Raw genomic sequence first — 20,858 nt, 5'->3', positions numbered from 1 at the left:
CCATTACACATTCACAATCCCATTCCATCCCTTTACAAACACACAAACACGAGCACGTAACATAAATGCTATTTCATTATTTGGTGAGACACAAGAGTTTCTATTCTTTGTTCTCGTTATGTCATAGGATTTTTCTTTGCCTAATATGCTTATAGTGCTACTACACACATAAATCTCAAAAATCAAAACAAAACGAATTCGGTGATGCAAAATGAAGTGTTAGGTTACGTTTGTTACGTGGAATGACTATTCCATTAGAAAAATGAAATAACTGTTATTAAGAATGAAAAATTGTGGAATAAAATAGTCTTAATATTAGAAGATATGATAATGATTTAATACTTGGAATTACCATTCCCATTGCTCATGAGGGAATGACTATTTCTCAATGGCTATTTCAATTCACATTATTTCATTTTCAATAAAAAATATTTATTTTCCTAATGAAATATGTTTCACTGGACACCAATTGACTTTCAGATGAGATGGTCAAAGGCCCAATCCAACATTTATTAAGAATGGAAGAAAGTGAAATAAAATAGCTTTAGTGCTAGAGTAAATGATAAACATTCAATAATTGGAATAGTCATTCCCCCATTGACAATGAGAATGTCTATTTTAAGGCAATTTCATCCCACATTATTTTATTTTCAATAAAAATTACTATTTTTCTTAATGGAATACCCTTTTCGGATACCAAGCGTAACCTTAGCTTAACATGGCTTCCAAACTAGTTATACTCATCATGAGTATTAGTATGAACATTGTCTTCAATCAAACGACTCAAACTGAAAAGTTGAAGATAGCTAGGCCTAAGACCTCGCCTAAGCCCAGCCCATATGACAGCAGGTTAGGCTCACCTGACCGAAATTTGGACCATCAGAACCACCTAGAGCCACCAAGTCTGAGGATATGCCACGCCCAACGCGAGAGCCCCACTACTACAAGTAGGACTCACAAACCAATCTGTGTTTCGCTCTCCCCCATTAACCCCCCATTGAGTTGGTTTCCTCCGCGCAAAGGGAAGTCACTCTGTTCTTCCTACCCACAAAGGTACCAAACACTTTCCCTCAATTCAAGCGCTACGAATACGTGTTAGACCCTCTTTCCTGCTTCTAAATGCTCCTTTCGCTTTACATATTCACAATTTCTCTCTCTTTATTACCTCCAATACAATCCGGCGCTTGCCCACCTTAATTTTCACTGTTAATGTACCGACAAATAAGAAAAAGAGAGTCCTTTTGGGTGCTTTGCTCCTTTGGTTCTACTCCTACCCGTTATTGATGATTGGATTCTCAATCTGTTTTCTTGTGTTGGGTTCATTTGCTTTTGATCCGAATCGGCTCCCAAAGCGAAATCGCTTTCTGGGTATCCAAGATTTTGCTCTCTTACTGCATAATTATCTCTAATGTTGGGCTAATTTTTTACTATTCTATACGTTCTTGGTTTGTTCTCATTTCTTGCTACAAGTTTTTATTTTGGGATTTTGGTTTAGTGCTTAAATTTACTGTACTTTTCCTGTAAACATTTCTTTCTCATGCATATCTGCTTCAGATTCTTGTTCCTATTGGTTTTGATTGCCTTGTACGTCAGGATTTTCCATTTTTATTGATGTTTCTGGTGTGTGTTTTAATTAATTATCGCTAAAAAAAATATGCATATTGCGATTGTAATCAATTAATTCCCTTTCTTGATCTATTCTTGCTTCTCCAGAGGACACTTTTGGGTTTATATTCGCTTCATGTGTCTTCTTCAAGATCATGTACTTTAATGCAATGTTTGCTTAAACTACTTCGGCTTCACGAGTAAATAATTAAATTTTTCCTTTTCTTTTTTATAATGTGGATCATCCAATTAATGCTCCATTGGATTGTTCAATTTGAACATTTTTATTTACAGAGAATTTGAGTTTCTTGCCCCTGAAATCACTTCTCAAAACTGTGTTCTCTATGTCATGCAATGTAAATCACTTATACTTGCTTTTGGAGTTTTTATTGTGTAAGGCTATTGTAATCGAGTCTGTATAATGATATTTCATTAATCATATGCAGTTTATGAGATACGGCTTAGGCTTAAATTGGATTTTGGAACGATTGGTTGACTTTTGTACATAACTTTCATAATTGGATCAGACTTCTCATACGGAAAGTAAATGTTGCTGGAGATATAGGCTTCCTTCCATCATGTTTGCCTCAGGGAAAATGAAGGTTGCAAACCCAGACTCAGTTTGGAATTGTTTCCATCTTAAACTGGAATTAGTTTTTGGAATGCTAAGGAGTTTAGAAGGGTGGAGGTTCAAGCAAACCAAGTTAAAAAAATCCAGCTTTGAATGTGTTGATATTGTATGAATTATATGTAGTTATGGTATGTCTTACTATCTCCTGATCTTTAGACTTTTTCAATATGGTGACAAAAATTGTTTATCTTCATAATATAATTAAAACTGCAAACTTTTAAGTTATATGGAATTCCTTGTACACTCGTTTGTTGTAATTGAATGGATTTGTTAGAAAAGAAATAGTATAGGTGTCATTAAGTTGTAGTGTGACACAAAGTTTTGAATTACTGGTAATTGACTTACTTTTTTTTTGTTACCTTGGAACCACTGAACAAGAATTATGAAAACAGAAAGGGTGTCTTAATACAGCCCTCATTCGATGATTAGGGTCTTTGGCCTTATGTTTGTATGATTTGGTGAAATAGGTGCCTAATAGGCATTGTGAATTTTTTTTTCTATTGGAGCAGTTCACTCTTTCAGTGTGGAAAATCTAAATTTGTGTTTCATTTTTATTGTTATCAGTTGAAAGACATTTTACCTCCATAATTTTTCAAAACGTGTTTTCTGCCTTCAAATTGGGATTTAATAATCTTCACATAGAACACCAGGGAAAAACCCTGAATGTCACTCAAATGAGTGTACTGAAATACTGAAGTGATATTTGTTTGAAGGCTTTGATGATCTTAACTCTGCACCAAGAATGGGTTAAAAAGCATCAGAAATATGTGTTTGTTTTACACAATTTTTGATAAGTTTGTTTTACACAATTCTCAACAGTTAGGAAATATAATATAGGATATGTTAATTTCCAGTTACAGTTGAAGGTAGAAATGCATTGTATTATGAATATGTTTTTTTTGAGTCGTAACCTATGTTTAGCATTATGTATAGCACTGTTTTCTTAATCTTATAGAAACAATTTCCGTAATGTATAGCACTGTTTTCTGACTTTTGCTCAGAAATCCTTGTTGCTGACCTCTAGTCAACAAAAGTAAACCCTATATTTTATATAAACTGATACTATTGAGAATTATCTGGATATGATGCGGTTATTGGGGAGTGTTTTGTCATTATTAGCTAGTAGAATGATACCAAAATGACATGTGCAACCAACAATGGAACTGGTGTAAGTATATAATGGATTTTCAATTATTTCATCTTAGAAACATCTACAAGGTAGAATAATACATTTGCCTACATTGCTAATGTATGCATTATATTTAGAGGTATTGTGTGTGTGTGTGTGTGCTTTTATTTTATTTTATTTTAATTTATTTTGTTGATAGTGATGCGAGTCTTTGTGGTTGCTTGTCCTATTTGTTACATTCGACTTAGTAATTCATAAGCGATCCATTGACTATCTTATACAGGGAGTTTTTTCTTGTGATTTATTGGAGGCACTTTCAAGTCATCTCTCCTTATTGTTTTTCTACGTCGTAATAATATATGGGCTGAGGTGCACATTTCATGGGAGGTGTAGAGGATGAAGAACCAGCCACGAAACGCATGAAATTGTCCTCTGAACAATTGAGAGGTCTTTCCAACGGTTCATCTTTTATAGAGCCCATATTTGGCTCTTCAAGTGACTTGATGGCTCGGCCCCTATCATCTGAAGGGGACGAAGGAGTTGTTGGTACAAAGGGAGTTATTAAAAGGGTGGAATTTGTCCGTATAATAGCCAAAGCATTATACTCTCTTGGTTATAAGAAAAGTAGTGCTCATCTAGAGGAAGAGTCAGGGATACACTTACAGTCCTCTGTGGTAAATCTGTTTATGCAGCAAATACTTGATGGCAATTGGGATGAAAGTGTTGCCACATTGCGTAAAATTGGACTACTGGATGAACATATTGTTAAATCAGCCTCTTTTCTGATTCTGGAACAGAAGTTTTTTGAGCTTTTGGATGCAGAAAAGGTCATGGATGCATTGAAGACATTGAGGACTGAGATTGCTCCTCTATGCATTAATAATAGTAGAGTTCGTGAACTTTCTTCCTGCATGGTTGCCCCTTCACAGTGTATTCTAGTTGGGTCTCGCAGTCAAGACACTGTGAGGTCAAAGTCTCGGTCAAAGCTACTGGAGGAATTGCAGAAACTGCTTCCCCCAACAGTTATGATACCTGAAAGAAGGTTGGAACATTTAGTTGAACAGGCACTTATTTTGCAACGAGATGCTTGTATTTTTCACAACTCTTCGGATAAGGAAATGTCATTGTACGCTGATCATCAGTGTGGTCGAGATCAGATTCCTTCTCGAACTTTACAGGTTAGAGAAAATCCTTTCAGTTAAAGGTTGTTATCTTCATAATAGTTTCTAGACATGCTCACTTTTATCCTCAGTTTCTGTAAGATAATAATGCACTGGAAACTTCTCTTCGTGGTTGTGTTAGTTGTTACTGGTGACCCATGTCTGTGGTATGTTAGGGGTTGTTATCATTTCGTAAGCATATTTCATGGGCATTAGAAAACATATGTTTCTGCATTTATCTACCATTAATGTCTTTGCCACAAGAAGTATAATTTTCTCATGATATGTAAAATCACAAGTCATGTACACTGCATACAATAAATTGGTTATTGATTGACTATTTATATTTAATGGAGTTTTCCAAAGGTTGAGGTTATTCCTTGAGGCCTGCATGGAGGATATTTTTCTTCTTCTTCTTCTTCTTCTTCTTCTTCTTCTTATTATTATTTTTGTGATGGCTTATCAGAAGTAAATTGCTGCGGCCTCAGGAATAAAGTTTTTGGGATGAAAGATTTAGGGGACGCCTATGGTCCAATTAGGGTTAGGAATTGATTTGGATTGGAATAGAAGGAAAGAAGTTCAAATAAAATTAATATGAATGAAGACTAGAAGAATGTGAGGGGTCTTTGTCCACAATACCTATGATAAGTGGTTGATTCATTCTCAAAATAGTGGCTGGCCACAGTTGTATAAAAATTGACCAATCTGAAGAAGTTAAAAATTGAGTATGCTAAGGTGGGTTGGGTATCTCATTTGAAGCATGGTAAGCTTTCCAAGTGGAAGGTGGTGTGGGAGGCAAGATAATGACCTGGAAAGGGGCATGTTGATTTTATGGACCATATGTAAAGAAGAGCTACTGTTTGTGTTAATTTAGATTGAATTTTGTTAATACAATGGTTTTACTGTTCATCCATCTTATTGGAGGTGTTTGAGAGATTTTCCTTCTTTACATGAATTGTGAGAATAAAAGCTTATGGATATATGTTGAAAGGGGCATTCTTCTCATAAATAAGAAGAGAAGTTGGAATCTTGACCAGGTTCAGCGGCGTTTCGCATAATGAGTTTGATGAGCTTTTCTTAAACACAAATGGCTCTTGGAAAGGCTGCTTTTCCTTGTAGTAGCTGCACAAAAAAACCTCTTTTTTTTCAGAGATGGAGAGAAAAAAGTAAGTGGGCCGCCACGTGAAGCTCGTTGGATGTCAAATAAAGAGCTTGGCTATCTTTGCATCGAACTTACAGATCGTGAAACATAATGTTCTCTGCAACACTGCCATGTCAAGTATACATCTTTTTAATTAATAAAAGTGCCTTCCATTTGACATTTGGTGAATAATTCTTCATCCTCTCTCTTCATCTCCCCCCCTCTCCTTTGCTTCCCCTTGCTAGCGGTGGCACGTGTAGGCGGGTTCTGCTAGTTCTTGGTTCTGGTTCGTTCTTGCTAGGTGTGACTACCGGGTTTTCTCCTTTTCCGAGCCCGTTTGGTGCTGGTTTTTGATTGGTTGTGCTGAGGGGTGTTTCGTGGGTATGTCTCCATGGTGCTTTGTCTTGTAGCTCTTCAGTCTTGGCAAAGATGGAGCGATGCTTCTCTGTGGAAGCGAAATGTTTCTCCTTTTTGGCGAAGGTAGGAGTGTCTAAACTCCAGTTGGAAGTGAGGAGGAAGGGGTTTTGTGGGTTCATTTTTTTTTTGGGTATCCAAGGTTCAGCGTGGTTGATGGCCATTGTTGAGGAGACTTTGAAGGCTTTAGGGAAGGACTTCATCAAGTATTTCTGGGAGGATGCGAAAGCCTTGATGCTTCGAGGGGGTGGGAACAAGGCCGACTGCTTCCTAGAGGTGGTAGCCTACATTGAGGGTGGTCGAAAAGGGGCTATTTGGCTTCCTGAAGGCCATGAAGGTTAGGGTTGGTCTTGGGTTGTGGGTGAGTTGCGGAAGATGCTTTCTTTTCTCGGATCAAAGGCTCGGTCGCTGGGTGCTGAGGTGTCTACTTCAGAGGGGATTCCGAAGGGGGATGGCGCTTCGGTTGAGGTTTTTATGGGAAAGGCAGTGGGCTCTTTGTTGTTTGCGGAGGCGGCGTGCTATTCTTCAACTGTCCTTGCCTTAGGTCGTTAGGCTCTGGTCCTGTCAGCGGAGGTGGATTGGTGTGAGGTGGAGAAGTTTCTTCCTCTGAGGCGGTCCGGCAGGCGGTGGATTGCTTCGCCTTGGAGAGGAATCCTTTTGGTCCTTTGGGTAAAGACCATCGTGTTGTTGGCTCTAGTTTTCGAAGCTGTTGTGGATGACTCGGGGCGAGTGGATGGGATCTTCAGGAAGTTTCTCGAGTCTTTTGGGCCTTGTTTGGTAAGGGGGTGGGAGTTAGAAGTGATAGATGTGATATAAAGTAAAAAGAATTTGTATGGAAAAGTGAAAAAGTTTTGTATTGTAGTGAATTTTTTTATTTATTTAAATAGTAATAAAAAATTATTGATGTGATATAAAGTTAGAATGTTTTGAAATTGATTGTTTTTGAAAAAAGTGAAGAGGGGGAGGGAGGATTTTATTTTCTTTACCAAACAAGCCCTTGGTGTTTGGTTGGATTGGGTATGCGGGCGCTCAAGTCACTTGGGCAGGAGTAGGACATCGTCTTTTGGGCTGAAACGGATTGTGGGCTGTTTGGGTTTGGGTTTGGGTCGGGCTTCTAAGTGTTTTGTGCTCAGAGGGATCTGTCTACGGGCTGGTTCCAAGAGGTTCAACTTCAAGAAGGCCATAAGGATGGGTATAAGGATGGGTTTTGCTCTGATTTTTGGATCCATCGATTCCCCAGCGCGTTTGGGTTCTGATCTTTCAAGTTTGGGTCGTTTGTAGAGCATTCCTCTTCTCATTCAGAGGTTTCTGCCCCAGAGATTGTCTTGGAGAAGTTTTCGACGGCCGCTTCTCTTCTCTCGTGTTCTTCTGGGGCTTTTCAGGTCTGGCTCTTCCTTTTGTCAAGTTGGCTGTGTCGGGGGTTGTGGTTTCACGAGAGCTCGAGAATCAGGTAGGCTCACGATTCGACTTTCCCCTTGTCGGCTTTGGTGACTTCAATGTCTCTGGTTGATCCGGCACCGTTGGGATCGTCGTCTTCGGTAGTGAGTCCTACTGATTCTAGGTTTTCTTTTCCCCCCTTGAGGCTACCAGAGATTCTTTCTTTGGCGCCGGCAACGGTAGGTAATGCTGTTGGGTCTTGTTCTTTGGGTGCCTATTCTTCGGCTATTGCTTGCTCAAATTTTCTATCCTTCGACGTGCTGCCTTTGCAAGTTCCTTCTTATCAGTCTTGCTTCACTTGCTTCCTTTTTTTTTTCAGGGGCGGTTGAGTTGGGAAAGAGGTTGGGTTCCTCTTCTACTGTGATGTCGAACTCTAAGCCGTTCCTGAAATACTACCGGAAGGCTAGGGAAGCTAGAAAAATGCATATGGAAGAGATTCTTTTTGCTGATTCGTTGGAAGCTTTGAGGCCAGCTCAAGGGACGGGGTTTCAATCTCTGATTCCAAGGGTTCCAGCCGAGAAGGTAGATGTTGTGTTTTCAGTGCAGGATAAGGGTAAGCCTCCCTCTCCAGTGAGGGATTTTCTTCGGCGGGGATTTCTCAACCCGAGCCCGGTTGTCACACATAAAGTGTCGGTCGTGTTTGTGTCGACTCCGGTTGTTAAGGAAGGTGCGGCGACTCTGGATTCTTCGACTGCCATTAAGGGAGAGGATTTCAAGGTGAATGGTTTGACCCAATCCCAAAAGTGGCCAGTAGGTTTTGGTTCGTTTGGGGAGGTGGTTGCGTGGGAATAGGGCGACGAGATTTGGGATGGGGAGGATGGCGATTCTCCTTACCCTTTGGGTGTTTTACATCTAGATTTGACTTTGGATTGGGAGTTGGACAGTGATGAGGATATGGATCCGTCATTGGCAATTTTGGAAGCCATTGAAGAGGACTTCCATGGGGGAGTTAAGGCAGCGTGTCCAAAGACTAAGGGTAAGAGGGAAATGTTGAATCTAGTAAGCTCCATCAACTATGGTGATTTTAGCGCGTCCTCCCGGCGTAGGAAAAGTAAGTCGCACATGGTGTAGGGTTGGGGTCTTCCGATGGTTTTGGGTTTGAGGGTTTGCGTTTTTTAGGGTTGTAAGGTTTTTTTTTTTTTTTTTTGGGCAGTTTCTTTTTCGCATTCTAGCATACTTCCGGTGTACTTAGGGCCGCCTTACGCTTTTAATAAGACCAGTTTATTACTTATAAAAAAAAGTATATGTGTTCTGAATGGCAGTTAGGATTTGTAACATATAGTTGGAAGCTGATTTCCTTGTTAAAATTGAGGATGGTGGAATGCCCAATCCTTGAGAGGTTACTGTTATTAGTGAGGTATTAGAGACTCAAACGAAGAGATCCTATTGAATATATAAGCATTGGAAGGTTAGAACGAACAAAAGAATTAATAAATATTTGAAGTTTGTATGATTGAAGAGGGCAGTCATATATAACTTATGACATATATGAGGATTTCATATAAAGGGAGTTTTGAAAAAATTTATGACTCCAAGGATGGTTAATTTGACATAAAAATCAAGAATTTTGTGACTGAGGTAGGTAGTGGAAATGGACATCTTTTTTTGGATAAGTAATCGAAGTATCATTTTTTTTTTATAAGCAAATTAAGTCTTATTAAAAGCGTAGGGCGCCTCTAAGTACACCGAAAGTATACAAAATGAATTACATAACTAGAAAGAGAAAAACTAACAAGGAAATCGACAAAACTAAGCGACAGTGGGGATACAAAAGCCATCGTCCAAAGATACAAAGTATGAAAAAACGAAGCTAAAATATCCTCCATGGTCCTCTCCAAGTCCTCGACGTCATCTTCCAAATCGCAGCACTCCTCGTCCTTCTAGACGTCTACCAACAAGCAAACAAGTCGATAGCTCTTATAGGCATAACTCAAGACATACCAAAGCGAGTAAAGAGAGCATTCCACAGAGTGGAAGCCACATCGCAGTGAAGACAGTACTCCTCGTCCTTCCAGACGTCCACCAACAAGCAAACAAGTCGATAGCTCTTATAGGCATACCTCAAGACATACCAAGGCGAGTAAAGAGAGCATTCCACATAGTGGAAGCCACATCACAGTGAAGAAGGTGATCCACTGATTTCCCATTTCTCTTGCACAATAAGCATCTGTCCCCACTATAATAACATGCCTCTTCCTGAAATTATCCTCTGTAAGGATTTTGCCTAGGGCTGCCGACCATGAAAAAAAAGCTGCCCTCGAAGAAGCCTCTTTCTGCCACACACTCTTCCATTGGAAGCGACTACTTTCAGAGTAAGCCAAGGAGCTAAAGGAGGACTTGACCTTGAACAAGTCTCTTTTGGAAGAGACCCACTAAAGCCTATCTTTACAACCTCTACTCACAATGGCTGAGTGCAACACCTAGAAGAAGGAAGCGAAGACATCCACTTCCCAATTATGGGCCTAATTCATTGCAAACCCTAGGCTTTGATGCTTTCACTATGGCTTTTTATCGTTTGTTTTTCTTGGTTTTTCTTTGTTTCCTTGGAGAGGAAAGATGAAGGGGGCAGTTCTAGGCTGATTAGGATTAGCTCTTTGACTTTGATGTGGGCATCAATAATTAGTATGTTTGAAACTAGTCATAGTTTGTTGAGCATGGTTTGGCTTAAGGTGGTTAACAGTTTACTCACCATTGCGTTGAACCAAATTTATTTCCTCGATACCTTAAGGGGACAAAATATCACTTATAAGGGTAGCTTTTTCCCTGCTTTTCGGAACACTATCTTCAGTGTTGGTTTAACTTGGGAGACCATCCAACATATTAAGCCATGATGGTAGCTTTAGTGAGTGCTTGCCTCTATTAACCGGAATAAAATAATTACGCTTTAAATATAAAAAAAGACTAATTTAGTGCATGCATGTGCTGGTTGTGCTTTCAAGTTGGAGGTTTATATTGAGAATGGCATCCTCTTTCCTGTTAGGCAAGGGAATTAAAAAACTCCTCTCAAGGCTTAGAACATTGGGCAAAAGCTCCAGTCATACACTTGTCAAACCGAGGCATATTAATGTGTGCTTTTTGAGCCCTTGTATGATTAATCTAGAGCCATTTGTTGATCTTTTTTCTTTTGCTAGGTAGGTGTTTCTTTTGTATACTTTCTGTGTATTTAGATTGCGCTTTTTAAGAAAGAGTAATGCTATATACGTCATTTTTATCCCACAATGCTGACCTAGCAGTCCTAACTAACCTTTGAATTTTTTTTTTTAGCAAGGACTGGTCCAAGAGTTAGTCGAGACTGCCCCGTCAGCATTGTGAGATAGTTGCGTAATAAAAATGTAGTTCATAGCATTACTCTTTAATAAATTGCGTTTTCTTATCAAAAACAATTCTAGAGCCATTTGCCTCACCTAACTACTGCTCAGCTCTCTTTCAGTCTCTGTAATTTGGATTAAATTTGTAGGATAGAAATAAAATAGCCAGGGTTTATGTTAAATTATTGAAGTTATGATTTTCTAGATTCTGACTTTTGCTTTCATCTCATCCTCTCCTCTTCAACTCCATATATTACTATGGTTTCTAATTAATCCACAAGCAGCCAATGTTCTTCATTCCTAAATCTACAACTCTACTTTCATAAACCTAGAATGTCTATTGACTGTTCGGCCAGTACCATATCACCTCAAACCTGAAAGTAGGTATTAACCATGTGGTTTTTGGAATCCCTATGACTTTTACCCTCAGCCATAAACTCTATTGAGCATCAGCCTCCACTATCTCATTCCGAGACTGTAACGACCTACCCCCATGACATAATATTGTTCGTTTTTGACTTCCCTGAACCAGATTTCCCAGGAGGTCACTCATCTTGGTACTTCTCTTGTAGAAGCACGCTTAATTGCGGAGTTTTGATAAGTTCATGGCCATCACGACTTTTTTTTTTTTTTGATAAGTAATGGCAATTATATTAAAAAGCGCAAAGGGGCGCAACCCTTATACACAGGAAGTATACAAGAGAGCCCCTAAAAGGGTCGGACAGGAAATACATTTAGAAACTCTACAAAAGTAAAGACACTCAAACTATGATGTGGCGCTATCCAAGAATATAAAGTAGTTAGCCACCCCTTCCGTAGCTCCACCATAGTCGTCTCTACATCTTCAAACAGACGAGCATTTCGCTCCTTCCAAATACACCACAACAAGCATAGAGGAGCTAACCGCCAAGCCTCTTTGAGTTGACCATTCCAAATCGCCGCCCCAAAACTATTCATTAGCTCCAACACCGTTCGAGGCATAATCCACTCCACCCCAAATAAAGTAAGAACGTAGCTCTAAAGAGCCCGGGCGACCTCACAATGAAGCAAGAAGAGTGCAAATATACATTTAAGCACATTACCATTACCATACCCAGGCGATGTGGAACGTCACAATTACCTCTTCATGAGACCCAGCGTCTTTGCTGACAACCCTCATGGGCTTGTGTACGCTCCCCCCATCTCAGGCTGGGCAATGACTCTGATACCATTTGTAACGACCTACCCCCAAACAATACAATATTGTTCGCTTTTGGCTTCCCGAACCAAATTTCCCAAGAGGTCACTCATCTTGGTACTACTTTTGCAGAAGCACGCTTAACTGCAGAGTTTTGATAGGTTCATGACCATCATGGTTTTAAAATGCGTTGTGTTAAGAAGGGTGGAAATATACATATAAACACATTTTCATTCCCATACCCAGGCGATGGGGGACGTACAGTGACGCCCCATGAGCTTAAGATTCCTAAAGTTGTCATACACCTTGATTAACAATAAAAAATTGATTCATTTATTCTGTAACTTTACTAAGTAAATAGGGTGATCAGTGTAGGCCTCTTTCTATATCCAGAGAAGTCAGAAAGAGTAGCATTTACAGTACTTGTCTTTAAAAACTAAAATGTCCTTACTACCTTGTCTTTAAAAGGTCCTTAAGGCAGCTGAAAAGCACATAAATAAAAGTTCAAAGATCCTGTGCTATACTCTTGATCGAGGATATTTTGAATTGGTGTTCGGCTTACATTAATTTAACCATAGGCTGTTTCACTCAGAGTACACGCGTTTACCTCATAGTTGAGACTTGGGGTAGGGTAAAATAGGAGTTCTATAATTCCTTAAGAGGTATTATTCATTATTTGAGGGTGGTAAATGCACTTGGTTATTATGAGAAAAGACTAGGAAGGTTTCTTGTAGTAGTAATGTCCCTCGAGGAAGGGAAGGGAATAAAGGCCTTGGTTCAGGTTAAACCTTCATCTCTGGTGACCCTTGTTTTTAGGTAATTTCTAAATTGTATTCATTTAGAATGCTTCATTGGTTTCTTTTCCAACCTCTCTGTTTTATTCTATTCTGGACAATCTTTCTTATGCAAGTGGACTATGCATTTGCTTCATTTAGAGAGTTTCTGTTGTATATTTGGTTTCTACGTGTAATTGGGATCTTTATTTTAAGTCTCTCTCTTTATTCCTGTTTGAATAGATATTACAAGAGCACAGTGATGAAATCTGGTTCTTGCAATTTTCACACAATGGGAAATACTTGGCTTCATCATCAAATGATCGTTCAGCAATCATATGGGAGGTAAGATTGATATTCTATAAGTATTGTTGTCTTGACTCGGGACTATTAGTTCTCATATGTGAATTTATTCCTTCTCTGCTGTTATCTTTCTCCTCTGTTTATTCAATGGGTTTAACAAGCTATATGATTTTTATAGTTTCTTCCATATTTATGAAGAGTATTTCTCTCCATTTTTCCCCTTCTGTGATAGTTTTATATCTGCCCTGAGCTACATGACAGAGTTCTATTAGTTTTGCTTGCTCTTTTGTTATCTTCTGTGTAAAATATCACATTTTCAGTACGGTGGAGTGATATTCTGATATGCACAAATGTTTGACTCTGAAGTCACACAGTTTTCAACCCTTTTAGAAGCTGCAAGCATTTGATGAATATTTTATTCTTAAGAAGGAAACAATTGCATTGGAGTGAAAGTGCTGAAATACTGAACCAATTGTCACGCCCAAGTAAATATGTTCATTGCGTAACATACTATACTTTTGTTGAAAGTGGCTCTCTTTCTCAAGTTAGGTGGAATCAAGTACCTCCTTTTGGATGGGACTGCCTTTGAGAGTGAAGATAAATATCCTCTTGTCCCAACTTTTCTCTATATATTAGGTCAGTTTTATCATGGAGTGTTTTATGCTATCTTGTAGCATACTAACCTGCATTTCAGTGAGAAAGGATAGGGATTGGTTGGGACAAATGCCTCTTTTCTTTCTCACTGGAGATGCTTTGAACAATGAGCTGCTTTTCTTTATGTGTATGAACTCACAACATAAAATGTAGCCACATTCGCTTATAACTGGTTTTAGATTAAGACAATCTACTACAAACCTAGCAAATTTTGATCAGGAATTGCTATGCCAGAAACATGATATACTTTTTTTTGATAAGTAATGAATTTAACAATTCAATTGGTTATTTTCCCAGTCAAGAGGCAATATATACATTATCTAGTTTAAGACGATCTAATGATATTCTGACTATTACTGTAGCAATACACATGCGTAGATGTCTAGTACCTATGTTTTAGAATTAGAGGCATAGCAAATTTCCATACCCATTTGTACTACAGTGATATGCTTTTTAGATAAATTATGGTCGATGGTCAAGACTATCTCATGAATTTCCACATGTTGTTTGTCGACTAATACAATGAGTGAGTTGTTAAGTTGGTCCATACACAAGTACTAGCTTAAGAGGAATGTTGAATGCCTCAATGCAGTTTTTATTAAGAGAGCAGAGCTTAGCTGCAAAATTGTAGCGTTTGTAAGCTCTAGTTTTACTCTTGGAGTGGGAGTCCGATGGTGTTGAGGATGAAGATTCGGCCCTGGCTTTGTTGGATGCCATTGAGGAAGATTTTCATCGGGATAGTATGGGGAAACGGCATAAGATCAAAGGGAGGAGAGAACTGCAAAATCTGAAGAGCTCCATAAACTACGACGGTGCGAGTGTGCGTTCCTGGAGTAGGAGAGGAAAGGCTCAGGTTCTGTAGTTTGTGGGTCGGGTGTGGGGTACGGGTGTCGTGTCTTAGGGTGGTGGGTTCTGAGGGTTTTTGGTTGGGTCTGTTGTGTGTTAGTTGTGGGTTTGGGGTGGGGTGTTTTTGTTCTTGTAAGCTCTGGCTCTCGTGGGATGGTGTTGGTGGGTTTCTTTATTTCCTTTTTTGGGCTGTTTTTTTTACTTCAAGCATTGCGTTTTCTCTTGTATACTGCCGGTGTACTAAGGGGCGCCTGACGCTTTTAATAAAGTCAGTTTATTACTTATCAAAAAAAGTTTTTGTCACCAGGAAAATTAAATAGATAGATATGAAGTCTTGGTCTGGGTCACACTACCATAGCTAAGGATTTTTTTAGTCAGTAGCAAAGAGAACTATCATATTAATAAATTGTGATCTTGTTATGATTGATTTACACTAATTGAAAAGAGTATCTGTAATAGTAATATTGGTTTGGAATGGCTTCCAGGCAAGCCATGCTATATGGTTTGAAATTGGCCTACTTAGACGAATGCAAAACGAGCAATGTTGAAAAGAGGATCTAGAGATGCCTTGGTGTGGAGACGTAGAATTAGAAATGAATGCACTTGTTGTGTTACTAATCAAGGTCAAATGATAGAGAAAGTCAACCGAGATTGTTGGTGATATGCTCTGTGGTAACAAAGCAAATTGTAACAAGGCCGATATGATTCCAAGGAGCTAGTAGGGCGAAAGTATGGCTAAGAAGAATGTTGGATATGGTGCCAATGGTGAAGTAGGACATTTTTAAATATCTGCCTCCACATTATTAGGGTGGGCTTTAGGGCATATTTGGTATTTAGGGTTGTAGTTTGATTTGGTATCTCCAACTTAATACACCTTTCCAAAGCCTAGCATTAAAGGAAATAGCTGCTCGTTTTTGCATTGTGTCAGCTATGAAAAGGATTTTTGAACTCCTCTTCATGTTGATAGTCACCCCCCTCAGATTTGTTGCCATTTGATAATTATTCTCCTTTAGCGCAACACATGAGCAAGCTTCACCTGCCTTCTCAAGTCTTCAATCATACCAGTTAGTGCTTGTTGATCAAGGGCTGTATTCTAATTTGTTTGAGCGGCTGGTCTATGATGCCGATTTTTTCTCCTTGGTGGCATCTGGCTAAACACTAGAGAAAATACCCAAATCCCCTACTTGATTCTACTGGATTACAACTTGCTCTGATGCCTGATGACATCTCTATATGATATACAGAATAAAAGAATTTAAAAAGGGAAATCAAAGTGCTAATTCCATAATTTTCCATAAGCCGCAGTTACAACTTTAGCAAATCCTTAAATAAGACTGGACTGTTGCCCTGTCATAGTTGCTATTATAATCACTATATGTAATCTGATGGTTCTAAATTATGTCTTGCAGTGTTCACATGACAAATCAAAAAGTCACGACTGATGTAAAAGTCATGTTATTACATAAAAAACTTAAAAAGACTAACATAGCACACATTTAGTTGAGGTCAGAAAAAAAAGAAACAACTAAAAGAAACAGAGAGTAATATTACAAGCTAACTTGTGAATGTCTAGGCTTCCCTTTAGTGTTCCTCTTTGGATGCTCAAGTGTTTGTAAGAAGTCTTTTCAACATGCTTTGCATCACTTCTAATTCTGACCATTTAAAATTAACTCAAGGTACAGACCCTAAATACAATTAATGAAGAAGGATTAGAAATAGTACGAATATAATGATGATTATTAAATGTAGGTGCAGTTGTGTTTGTGCAGTTGTGTTTGTGCAATGTGTACAAATTTTTTTATTAAATTACTTCCCAACTTTAAGTGTGTACTTTGCAATGTATTGGAAGCAATGGACTTTAACATCATAGAGAAATCCCTAATTAGCTATGTTACAAAAGAATAGTCCCAAAACAATAAGAAAATGGTTGTACGTGAAGGAATGCTTATTTGACATTTAACTTTTCATTTTCTACCACTTCAGACATGCGTAATGAAGGGAAGCATATTTTAGAAAGCAAGAAAGAGCAAAGATGATGCCCTTTTTTATGCAATGATGTTTCGACATTGTTGGTTGAGGAAGTCAATTCAAGAAGCTGCCTCTATTATTGTTATTCTCACTACCACAGCTGCTACTAGTTGTTGAGGATAAGTCATTACAAATTGAGGATGCAATTAAAAAACTAGTCCCTCCAGTGCTTCATCGGATTGCACCAGAGGTTGGGTGCTAGCTAGGAACATCTTCTTCTGCCCAGCTCTTAGTTATTAACTTTGAGTGGTAAAACTACTTTTAGGGTTTTCATTACTTAAAATATTGGTAATAATGAGGTATTATCTTCTAGTGTATGATTACTTGTATATGGGGTCAGATAGAGATAGTTTTGGGCCTGAGCTTTAAATCTGATCCCACAATAAGAGCCATTTTCTAATGCATTAATTTTTGGCCAAATTTCTTGTTATTTAGATCTCTGGTTGGGACTTCTGCTAATTGGGCTTCCTATTACTTGGACTTCTTGGATATGGCTTTTGGTAGTTATAGATCAATTGTTAAGCATATTGAGGCTTTATGCTTATGTTGGAGACATCCCTGTGTGATTCTTAATCTACAAAATATCACTCTTATGGTCTCGAATCAAAACTCTATTATTTCACATATTCTATTTTATTTTCGTGCTGTAACTGTAGGTTGATGTGAATGGTGAAGTGTCTTTAAAGCATAGACTATGTGGTCACCAGAAACCTGTTGCGACTGTTTCATGGAGTCCTGATGACCATGAGCTCCTTACCTGTGGAGTGGAGGAGAATGTCAGGCGCTGGGATGTTTCTTCTGGTGAGTGCCTCCAGGTTTATGAGAAAGCTGGTCTTGGCCTGGTGTCCTGTGGATGGTTACCAGATGGCAAACGGATTTTCTCTGGTGTCAATGACAAGAGTATTAGCATGTGGCACATAGATGGGAGAGAGCTGGAGTGTTGGAAAGGGCAACGAACTCTAAGGATATCCGATTTGGAAATAACGAATGATGGGAAGCAGATTATAAGTATTTGTAGAGAAAGTGCTATACTGTTACTTGACAGGGAAGCAAAAGTTGAAAGATTGATTGAAGAGGATCAAACAATAACCTCTTTTTCATTATCAAGGGATAATAGGTTTTTACTGGTTAATCTTCTGAACCAAGAAATCCACCTCTGGAACATTGAAGGTGACCTCAAGCTTATTGCCAAGTACAAATGTCACAAACGCACCCGGTTTGTGATTAGATCTTGCTTGGGTGGACTTGCGCAAGCTTTTGTTGCCAGTGGTAGTGAGGACTCACAGGTATGGGTTTTGATTTTATCCTTTCAGGTTTCTTCGAGGAAGCTTGTTCTTAGTTTATAAGGAATAATTTGGTTCTATTGAAAGTTCATTGGGCCTATTTTGATTGAGAATAGAATATTATGCATGTGTCGTGTGTGCTTGCAAATGTTAGATACACTGTGATATCATGTTTGCAAGTTTTATGTATAATATGTAATGTCACGCATTGATTTGTTTTTGTTGGTGATGGGGGCTGTCTTGAACTCTATATCAGGACCCTGAATTATATGGACCTTTGGGGTGAGTCTTAGAGACACATTGTAAGATGAAGGGATGTTCTTGACATGAGGGTTTCTCTTTGCAAAAAGTAATTTGTAGTGAACTTTCCGATACCACCCCTTGTTATAGTCCTAACTGCTTTCTACATTGCTAGATAGTTCATCTTTTATCACATGAGATTTATAATTTAGGAAAAAATTTAGAAAACGAATTTTAGATATAGGGTTGAATATGTTCACTACAAACTTTTGTAAAATATTGAGTGGGAGTATATGTTTGAGATGGGGGTGAGTAATAATGGATTGATTTGTTTTATATGGATCGATTTGGTTTGTTTGACTTTTGCTTGGTCTGTATGATGAAAAAATTATCATATCCAGTTCCTTGGGAGATGAATCTGTAATATTTCAATTATCTGAATTAGAGAAATCCTGATCTGAATGATCTTAATATTGAGAGCTAAATCGGTTAGAGGGATGGGTTATAATTACTACAGAGAACTGGCATGGAAGAATCTTCTATATATTTCCTGTGGTAATTATAGGCACTTTGGTATGTCATAAGCTTAGCAGTTCTATAACCATAATGGCTGGTGAAAAGAACCCAGGATCCACTTGCAACTCCCTTAGAAATAGCACCTAAGTTCTCTCTGTGTTGGGAATGTCTCAAAATTGTTGTCCATGTCAAAAGGTAAAAAATTAACAATTATGTTTGTGGAGAATTTACATAGTACAAAATTGGAACTGAAGTATGAATACACTCTCAAATATCTGTTAAATTATCAATTATCTCAAAAGTTTAAACCAATAGGAAATATTGATTTAATCATTTAATTAATATTCTAACTTATCTATTCATGCGTGGGCTCAAACGCCACTTCAATAAGTGAGACCCAACATATGTAATATTTAATTGAAACGGGAGTAAACTGTGGACGGGGGGTTTAAATTTAGGACCTTTATTGTGATACCATGCTAAATAACTAATTGTCCCCAAAGCTTAAGGTAATAGGAAATGTTAAATTTCATCATTTAATTAGTATTCTAACAATATTATGAGAGTATAAATTCGGGACAGAGAGTATTACTACTATTATTATTAATCATAAAAAATAACAATATCATTATTGTTATGGATGTTTTTGTTTTTGTTATCATTTTAGAGACGGGTAACTAATTTCACAGCCTCAAAGTTTATGTAACTCCTTGATTTTAAAATTTTTGAATTGATGAGCACAATTATCCTCTTCTTCTTTCTTTTTTCTTTTTTCTTGAAGAACATGATTCAGTGGATTTTAATTGCGATTTCAGGTTTATGTTTGGCACAGAGTCTCAGGTGAGCTGATAGAGGCATTGCCAGGCCATTCTGGTGCTGTTAATTGTGTGAGCTGGAATCCGGTGAACCCCCACATGTTGGCATCAGCTAGTGATGACCGTACAATCCGGATATGGGGCCTAAATGAACTAACTATGAAGCGCAAGGATCAACATATCAATGGCGTCCACTATTGCAACGGGGGAACCTGAGAAAGAGACTGAAACAAAGAGTCATTGGTTGTAATTTCTTCTCTCTCTGATCATTGCTTTTGTGTAAATACTTTTATCACTGTTGCAAGCAGACATTTATATCAAACAAGCATGTGGATTGTGCAACAAGTTTCTGATAATAAATCTACCATTGCATTTTTAGCATTTAATTAATTGATTACTTTTTTATGGATAAAAGGGATTTGGAGCTAATTGCTAAGCAATAGGGTAAGGCTTCAATTTATATAAGAATAATGAGACTAGATGAGACAAAGCTATGCTGCTTTTACTTGCATTAAAAGGGAATGTAAAGTTTTAATGCACTAGTGGTCCTTAAGGTTGGGCATGGGTGTCTTGTGTTGTTGCTTGTTGTGGCTATTACAATGATAGAAGGGTGTGGCTCTGTGAGGTTGAAGCAGAGTATATAGAAGTATCCATGGAGAGGTTTTTTCATAAGCACACTTAATCGCGGAGTCCTAATAGGTTTATGGCTATCACGACTTTAAAATATGTTGTGTCAAGAAGGGTGTGAATATTAGGATTGGCAAAACAAGTTACCATGTCGGGTTCTGGTAAACTCGGTTGACCCGCCAACCCGAATCCGACACGATTAACTAAACAAGTTGAGACGCGAAACTCGATCACAACACGTTTATAAGGGTCATAAACGGGTTGACGTGTTATAAATGTGTTATAAACGGGTTGACGGATCATAAACGTGTTGACGGGTCATAAACAGGTTAACGTGGCATACACAAGTTGACCCGTTTGACCTGTTTATAAACTTGTCATAAACAGGACTTGAACTCGTATAACATAAACCCAAACTCTATAGCTTTGTGTCGTGTTCGTGTCGGATTCGCTGGTTGTGTCAAAAATTTGCCAACCTTAGTGAATATACATATAAGCACATGCCCATTTCCAGACCTAGGCGATGTGGGACGTCACAATCACCCCCTCTTGGGACTTAGTGTTCCCGCTGGCAATCCTCACGGGATCACCCAATTCTTGGTGTCCCAACGAGTGCCCACTGGCAACCCTCATGGGCTTGTGCACGCTCCCCCTATCTTAGACTGGGCAATGACTATGATACTATCTGTAACGATTCACCGCAACGACACAATATCGTTCGCTTTTGGCTCACTCGAATTAGACTTCTCAGGAAGTCACCCATCCTGGTAC

General features: G+C 38.5%; 1 protein-coding gene across 3 annotated transcripts; it reads left to right on the top strand.

Moving 5' to 3' along the window:
• Positions 1-904: 904 nt before the first annotated feature.
• On the top strand, positions 905-19,846 carry LOC133861572 (WD repeat-containing protein 26 homolog). Of its 3 annotated transcripts, none has more exons than XM_062297361.1 (5): positions 905-1,053; positions 3,649-4,543; positions 13,019-13,120; positions 17,263-17,892; positions 19,461-19,846. In XM_062297361.1, exons 2-5 carry the CDS (start codon positions 3,746-3,748, stop codon positions 19,674-19,676), a joined length of 1,746 nt encoding a protein of 581 aa, XP_062153345.1. In that variant the 5' UTR covers positions 905-1,053; positions 3,649-3,745; the 3' UTR covers positions 19,677-19,846. The 3 variants fall into 3 exon arrangements, with proteins under 3 accessions (XP_062153345.1, XP_062153346.1, XP_062153347.1); XM_062297362.1 differs by having other exon boundaries at positions 905-1,368; XM_062297363.1 differs by lacking the exon at positions 905-1,053 and adding an exon at positions 2,221-2,364.
• The last annotated feature ends 1,012 nt before the right edge of the window (positions 19,847-20,858 follow it).

Source organism: Alnus glutinosa, chromosome 2 (genome assembly GCF_958979055.1).
Source record: "Alnus glutinosa chromosome 2, dhAlnGlut1.1, whole genome shotgun sequence".
Lineage (NCBI taxonomy): Eukaryota > Viridiplantae > Streptophyta > Magnoliopsida > Fagales > Betulaceae > Alnus > Alnus glutinosa.
This window is presented reverse-complemented; position numbering and strand designations above follow the sequence as displayed.

What these genes read in the sequence shown, in the direction of transcription:
- LOC133861572 (XM_062297361.1), top strand. Translation starts at nt 3,746, where the DNA reads ATGGGAGGTGTAGAGGATGAAGAACCAGCCACGAAACGCATGAAATTG. An exon ending in TTCCTTCTCGAACTTTACAG is followed by an intron (nt 4,544 to 13,018) that starts GTTAGAGAAAAT and finishes CTGTTTGAATAG; the next exon opens with ATATTACAAGAGCACAGTGA. An exon ending in GTGGTAGTGAGGACTCACAG is followed by an intron (nt 17,893 to 19,460) that starts GTATGGGTTTTG and finishes TTGCGATTTCAG; the next exon opens with GTTTATGTTTGGCACAGAGT.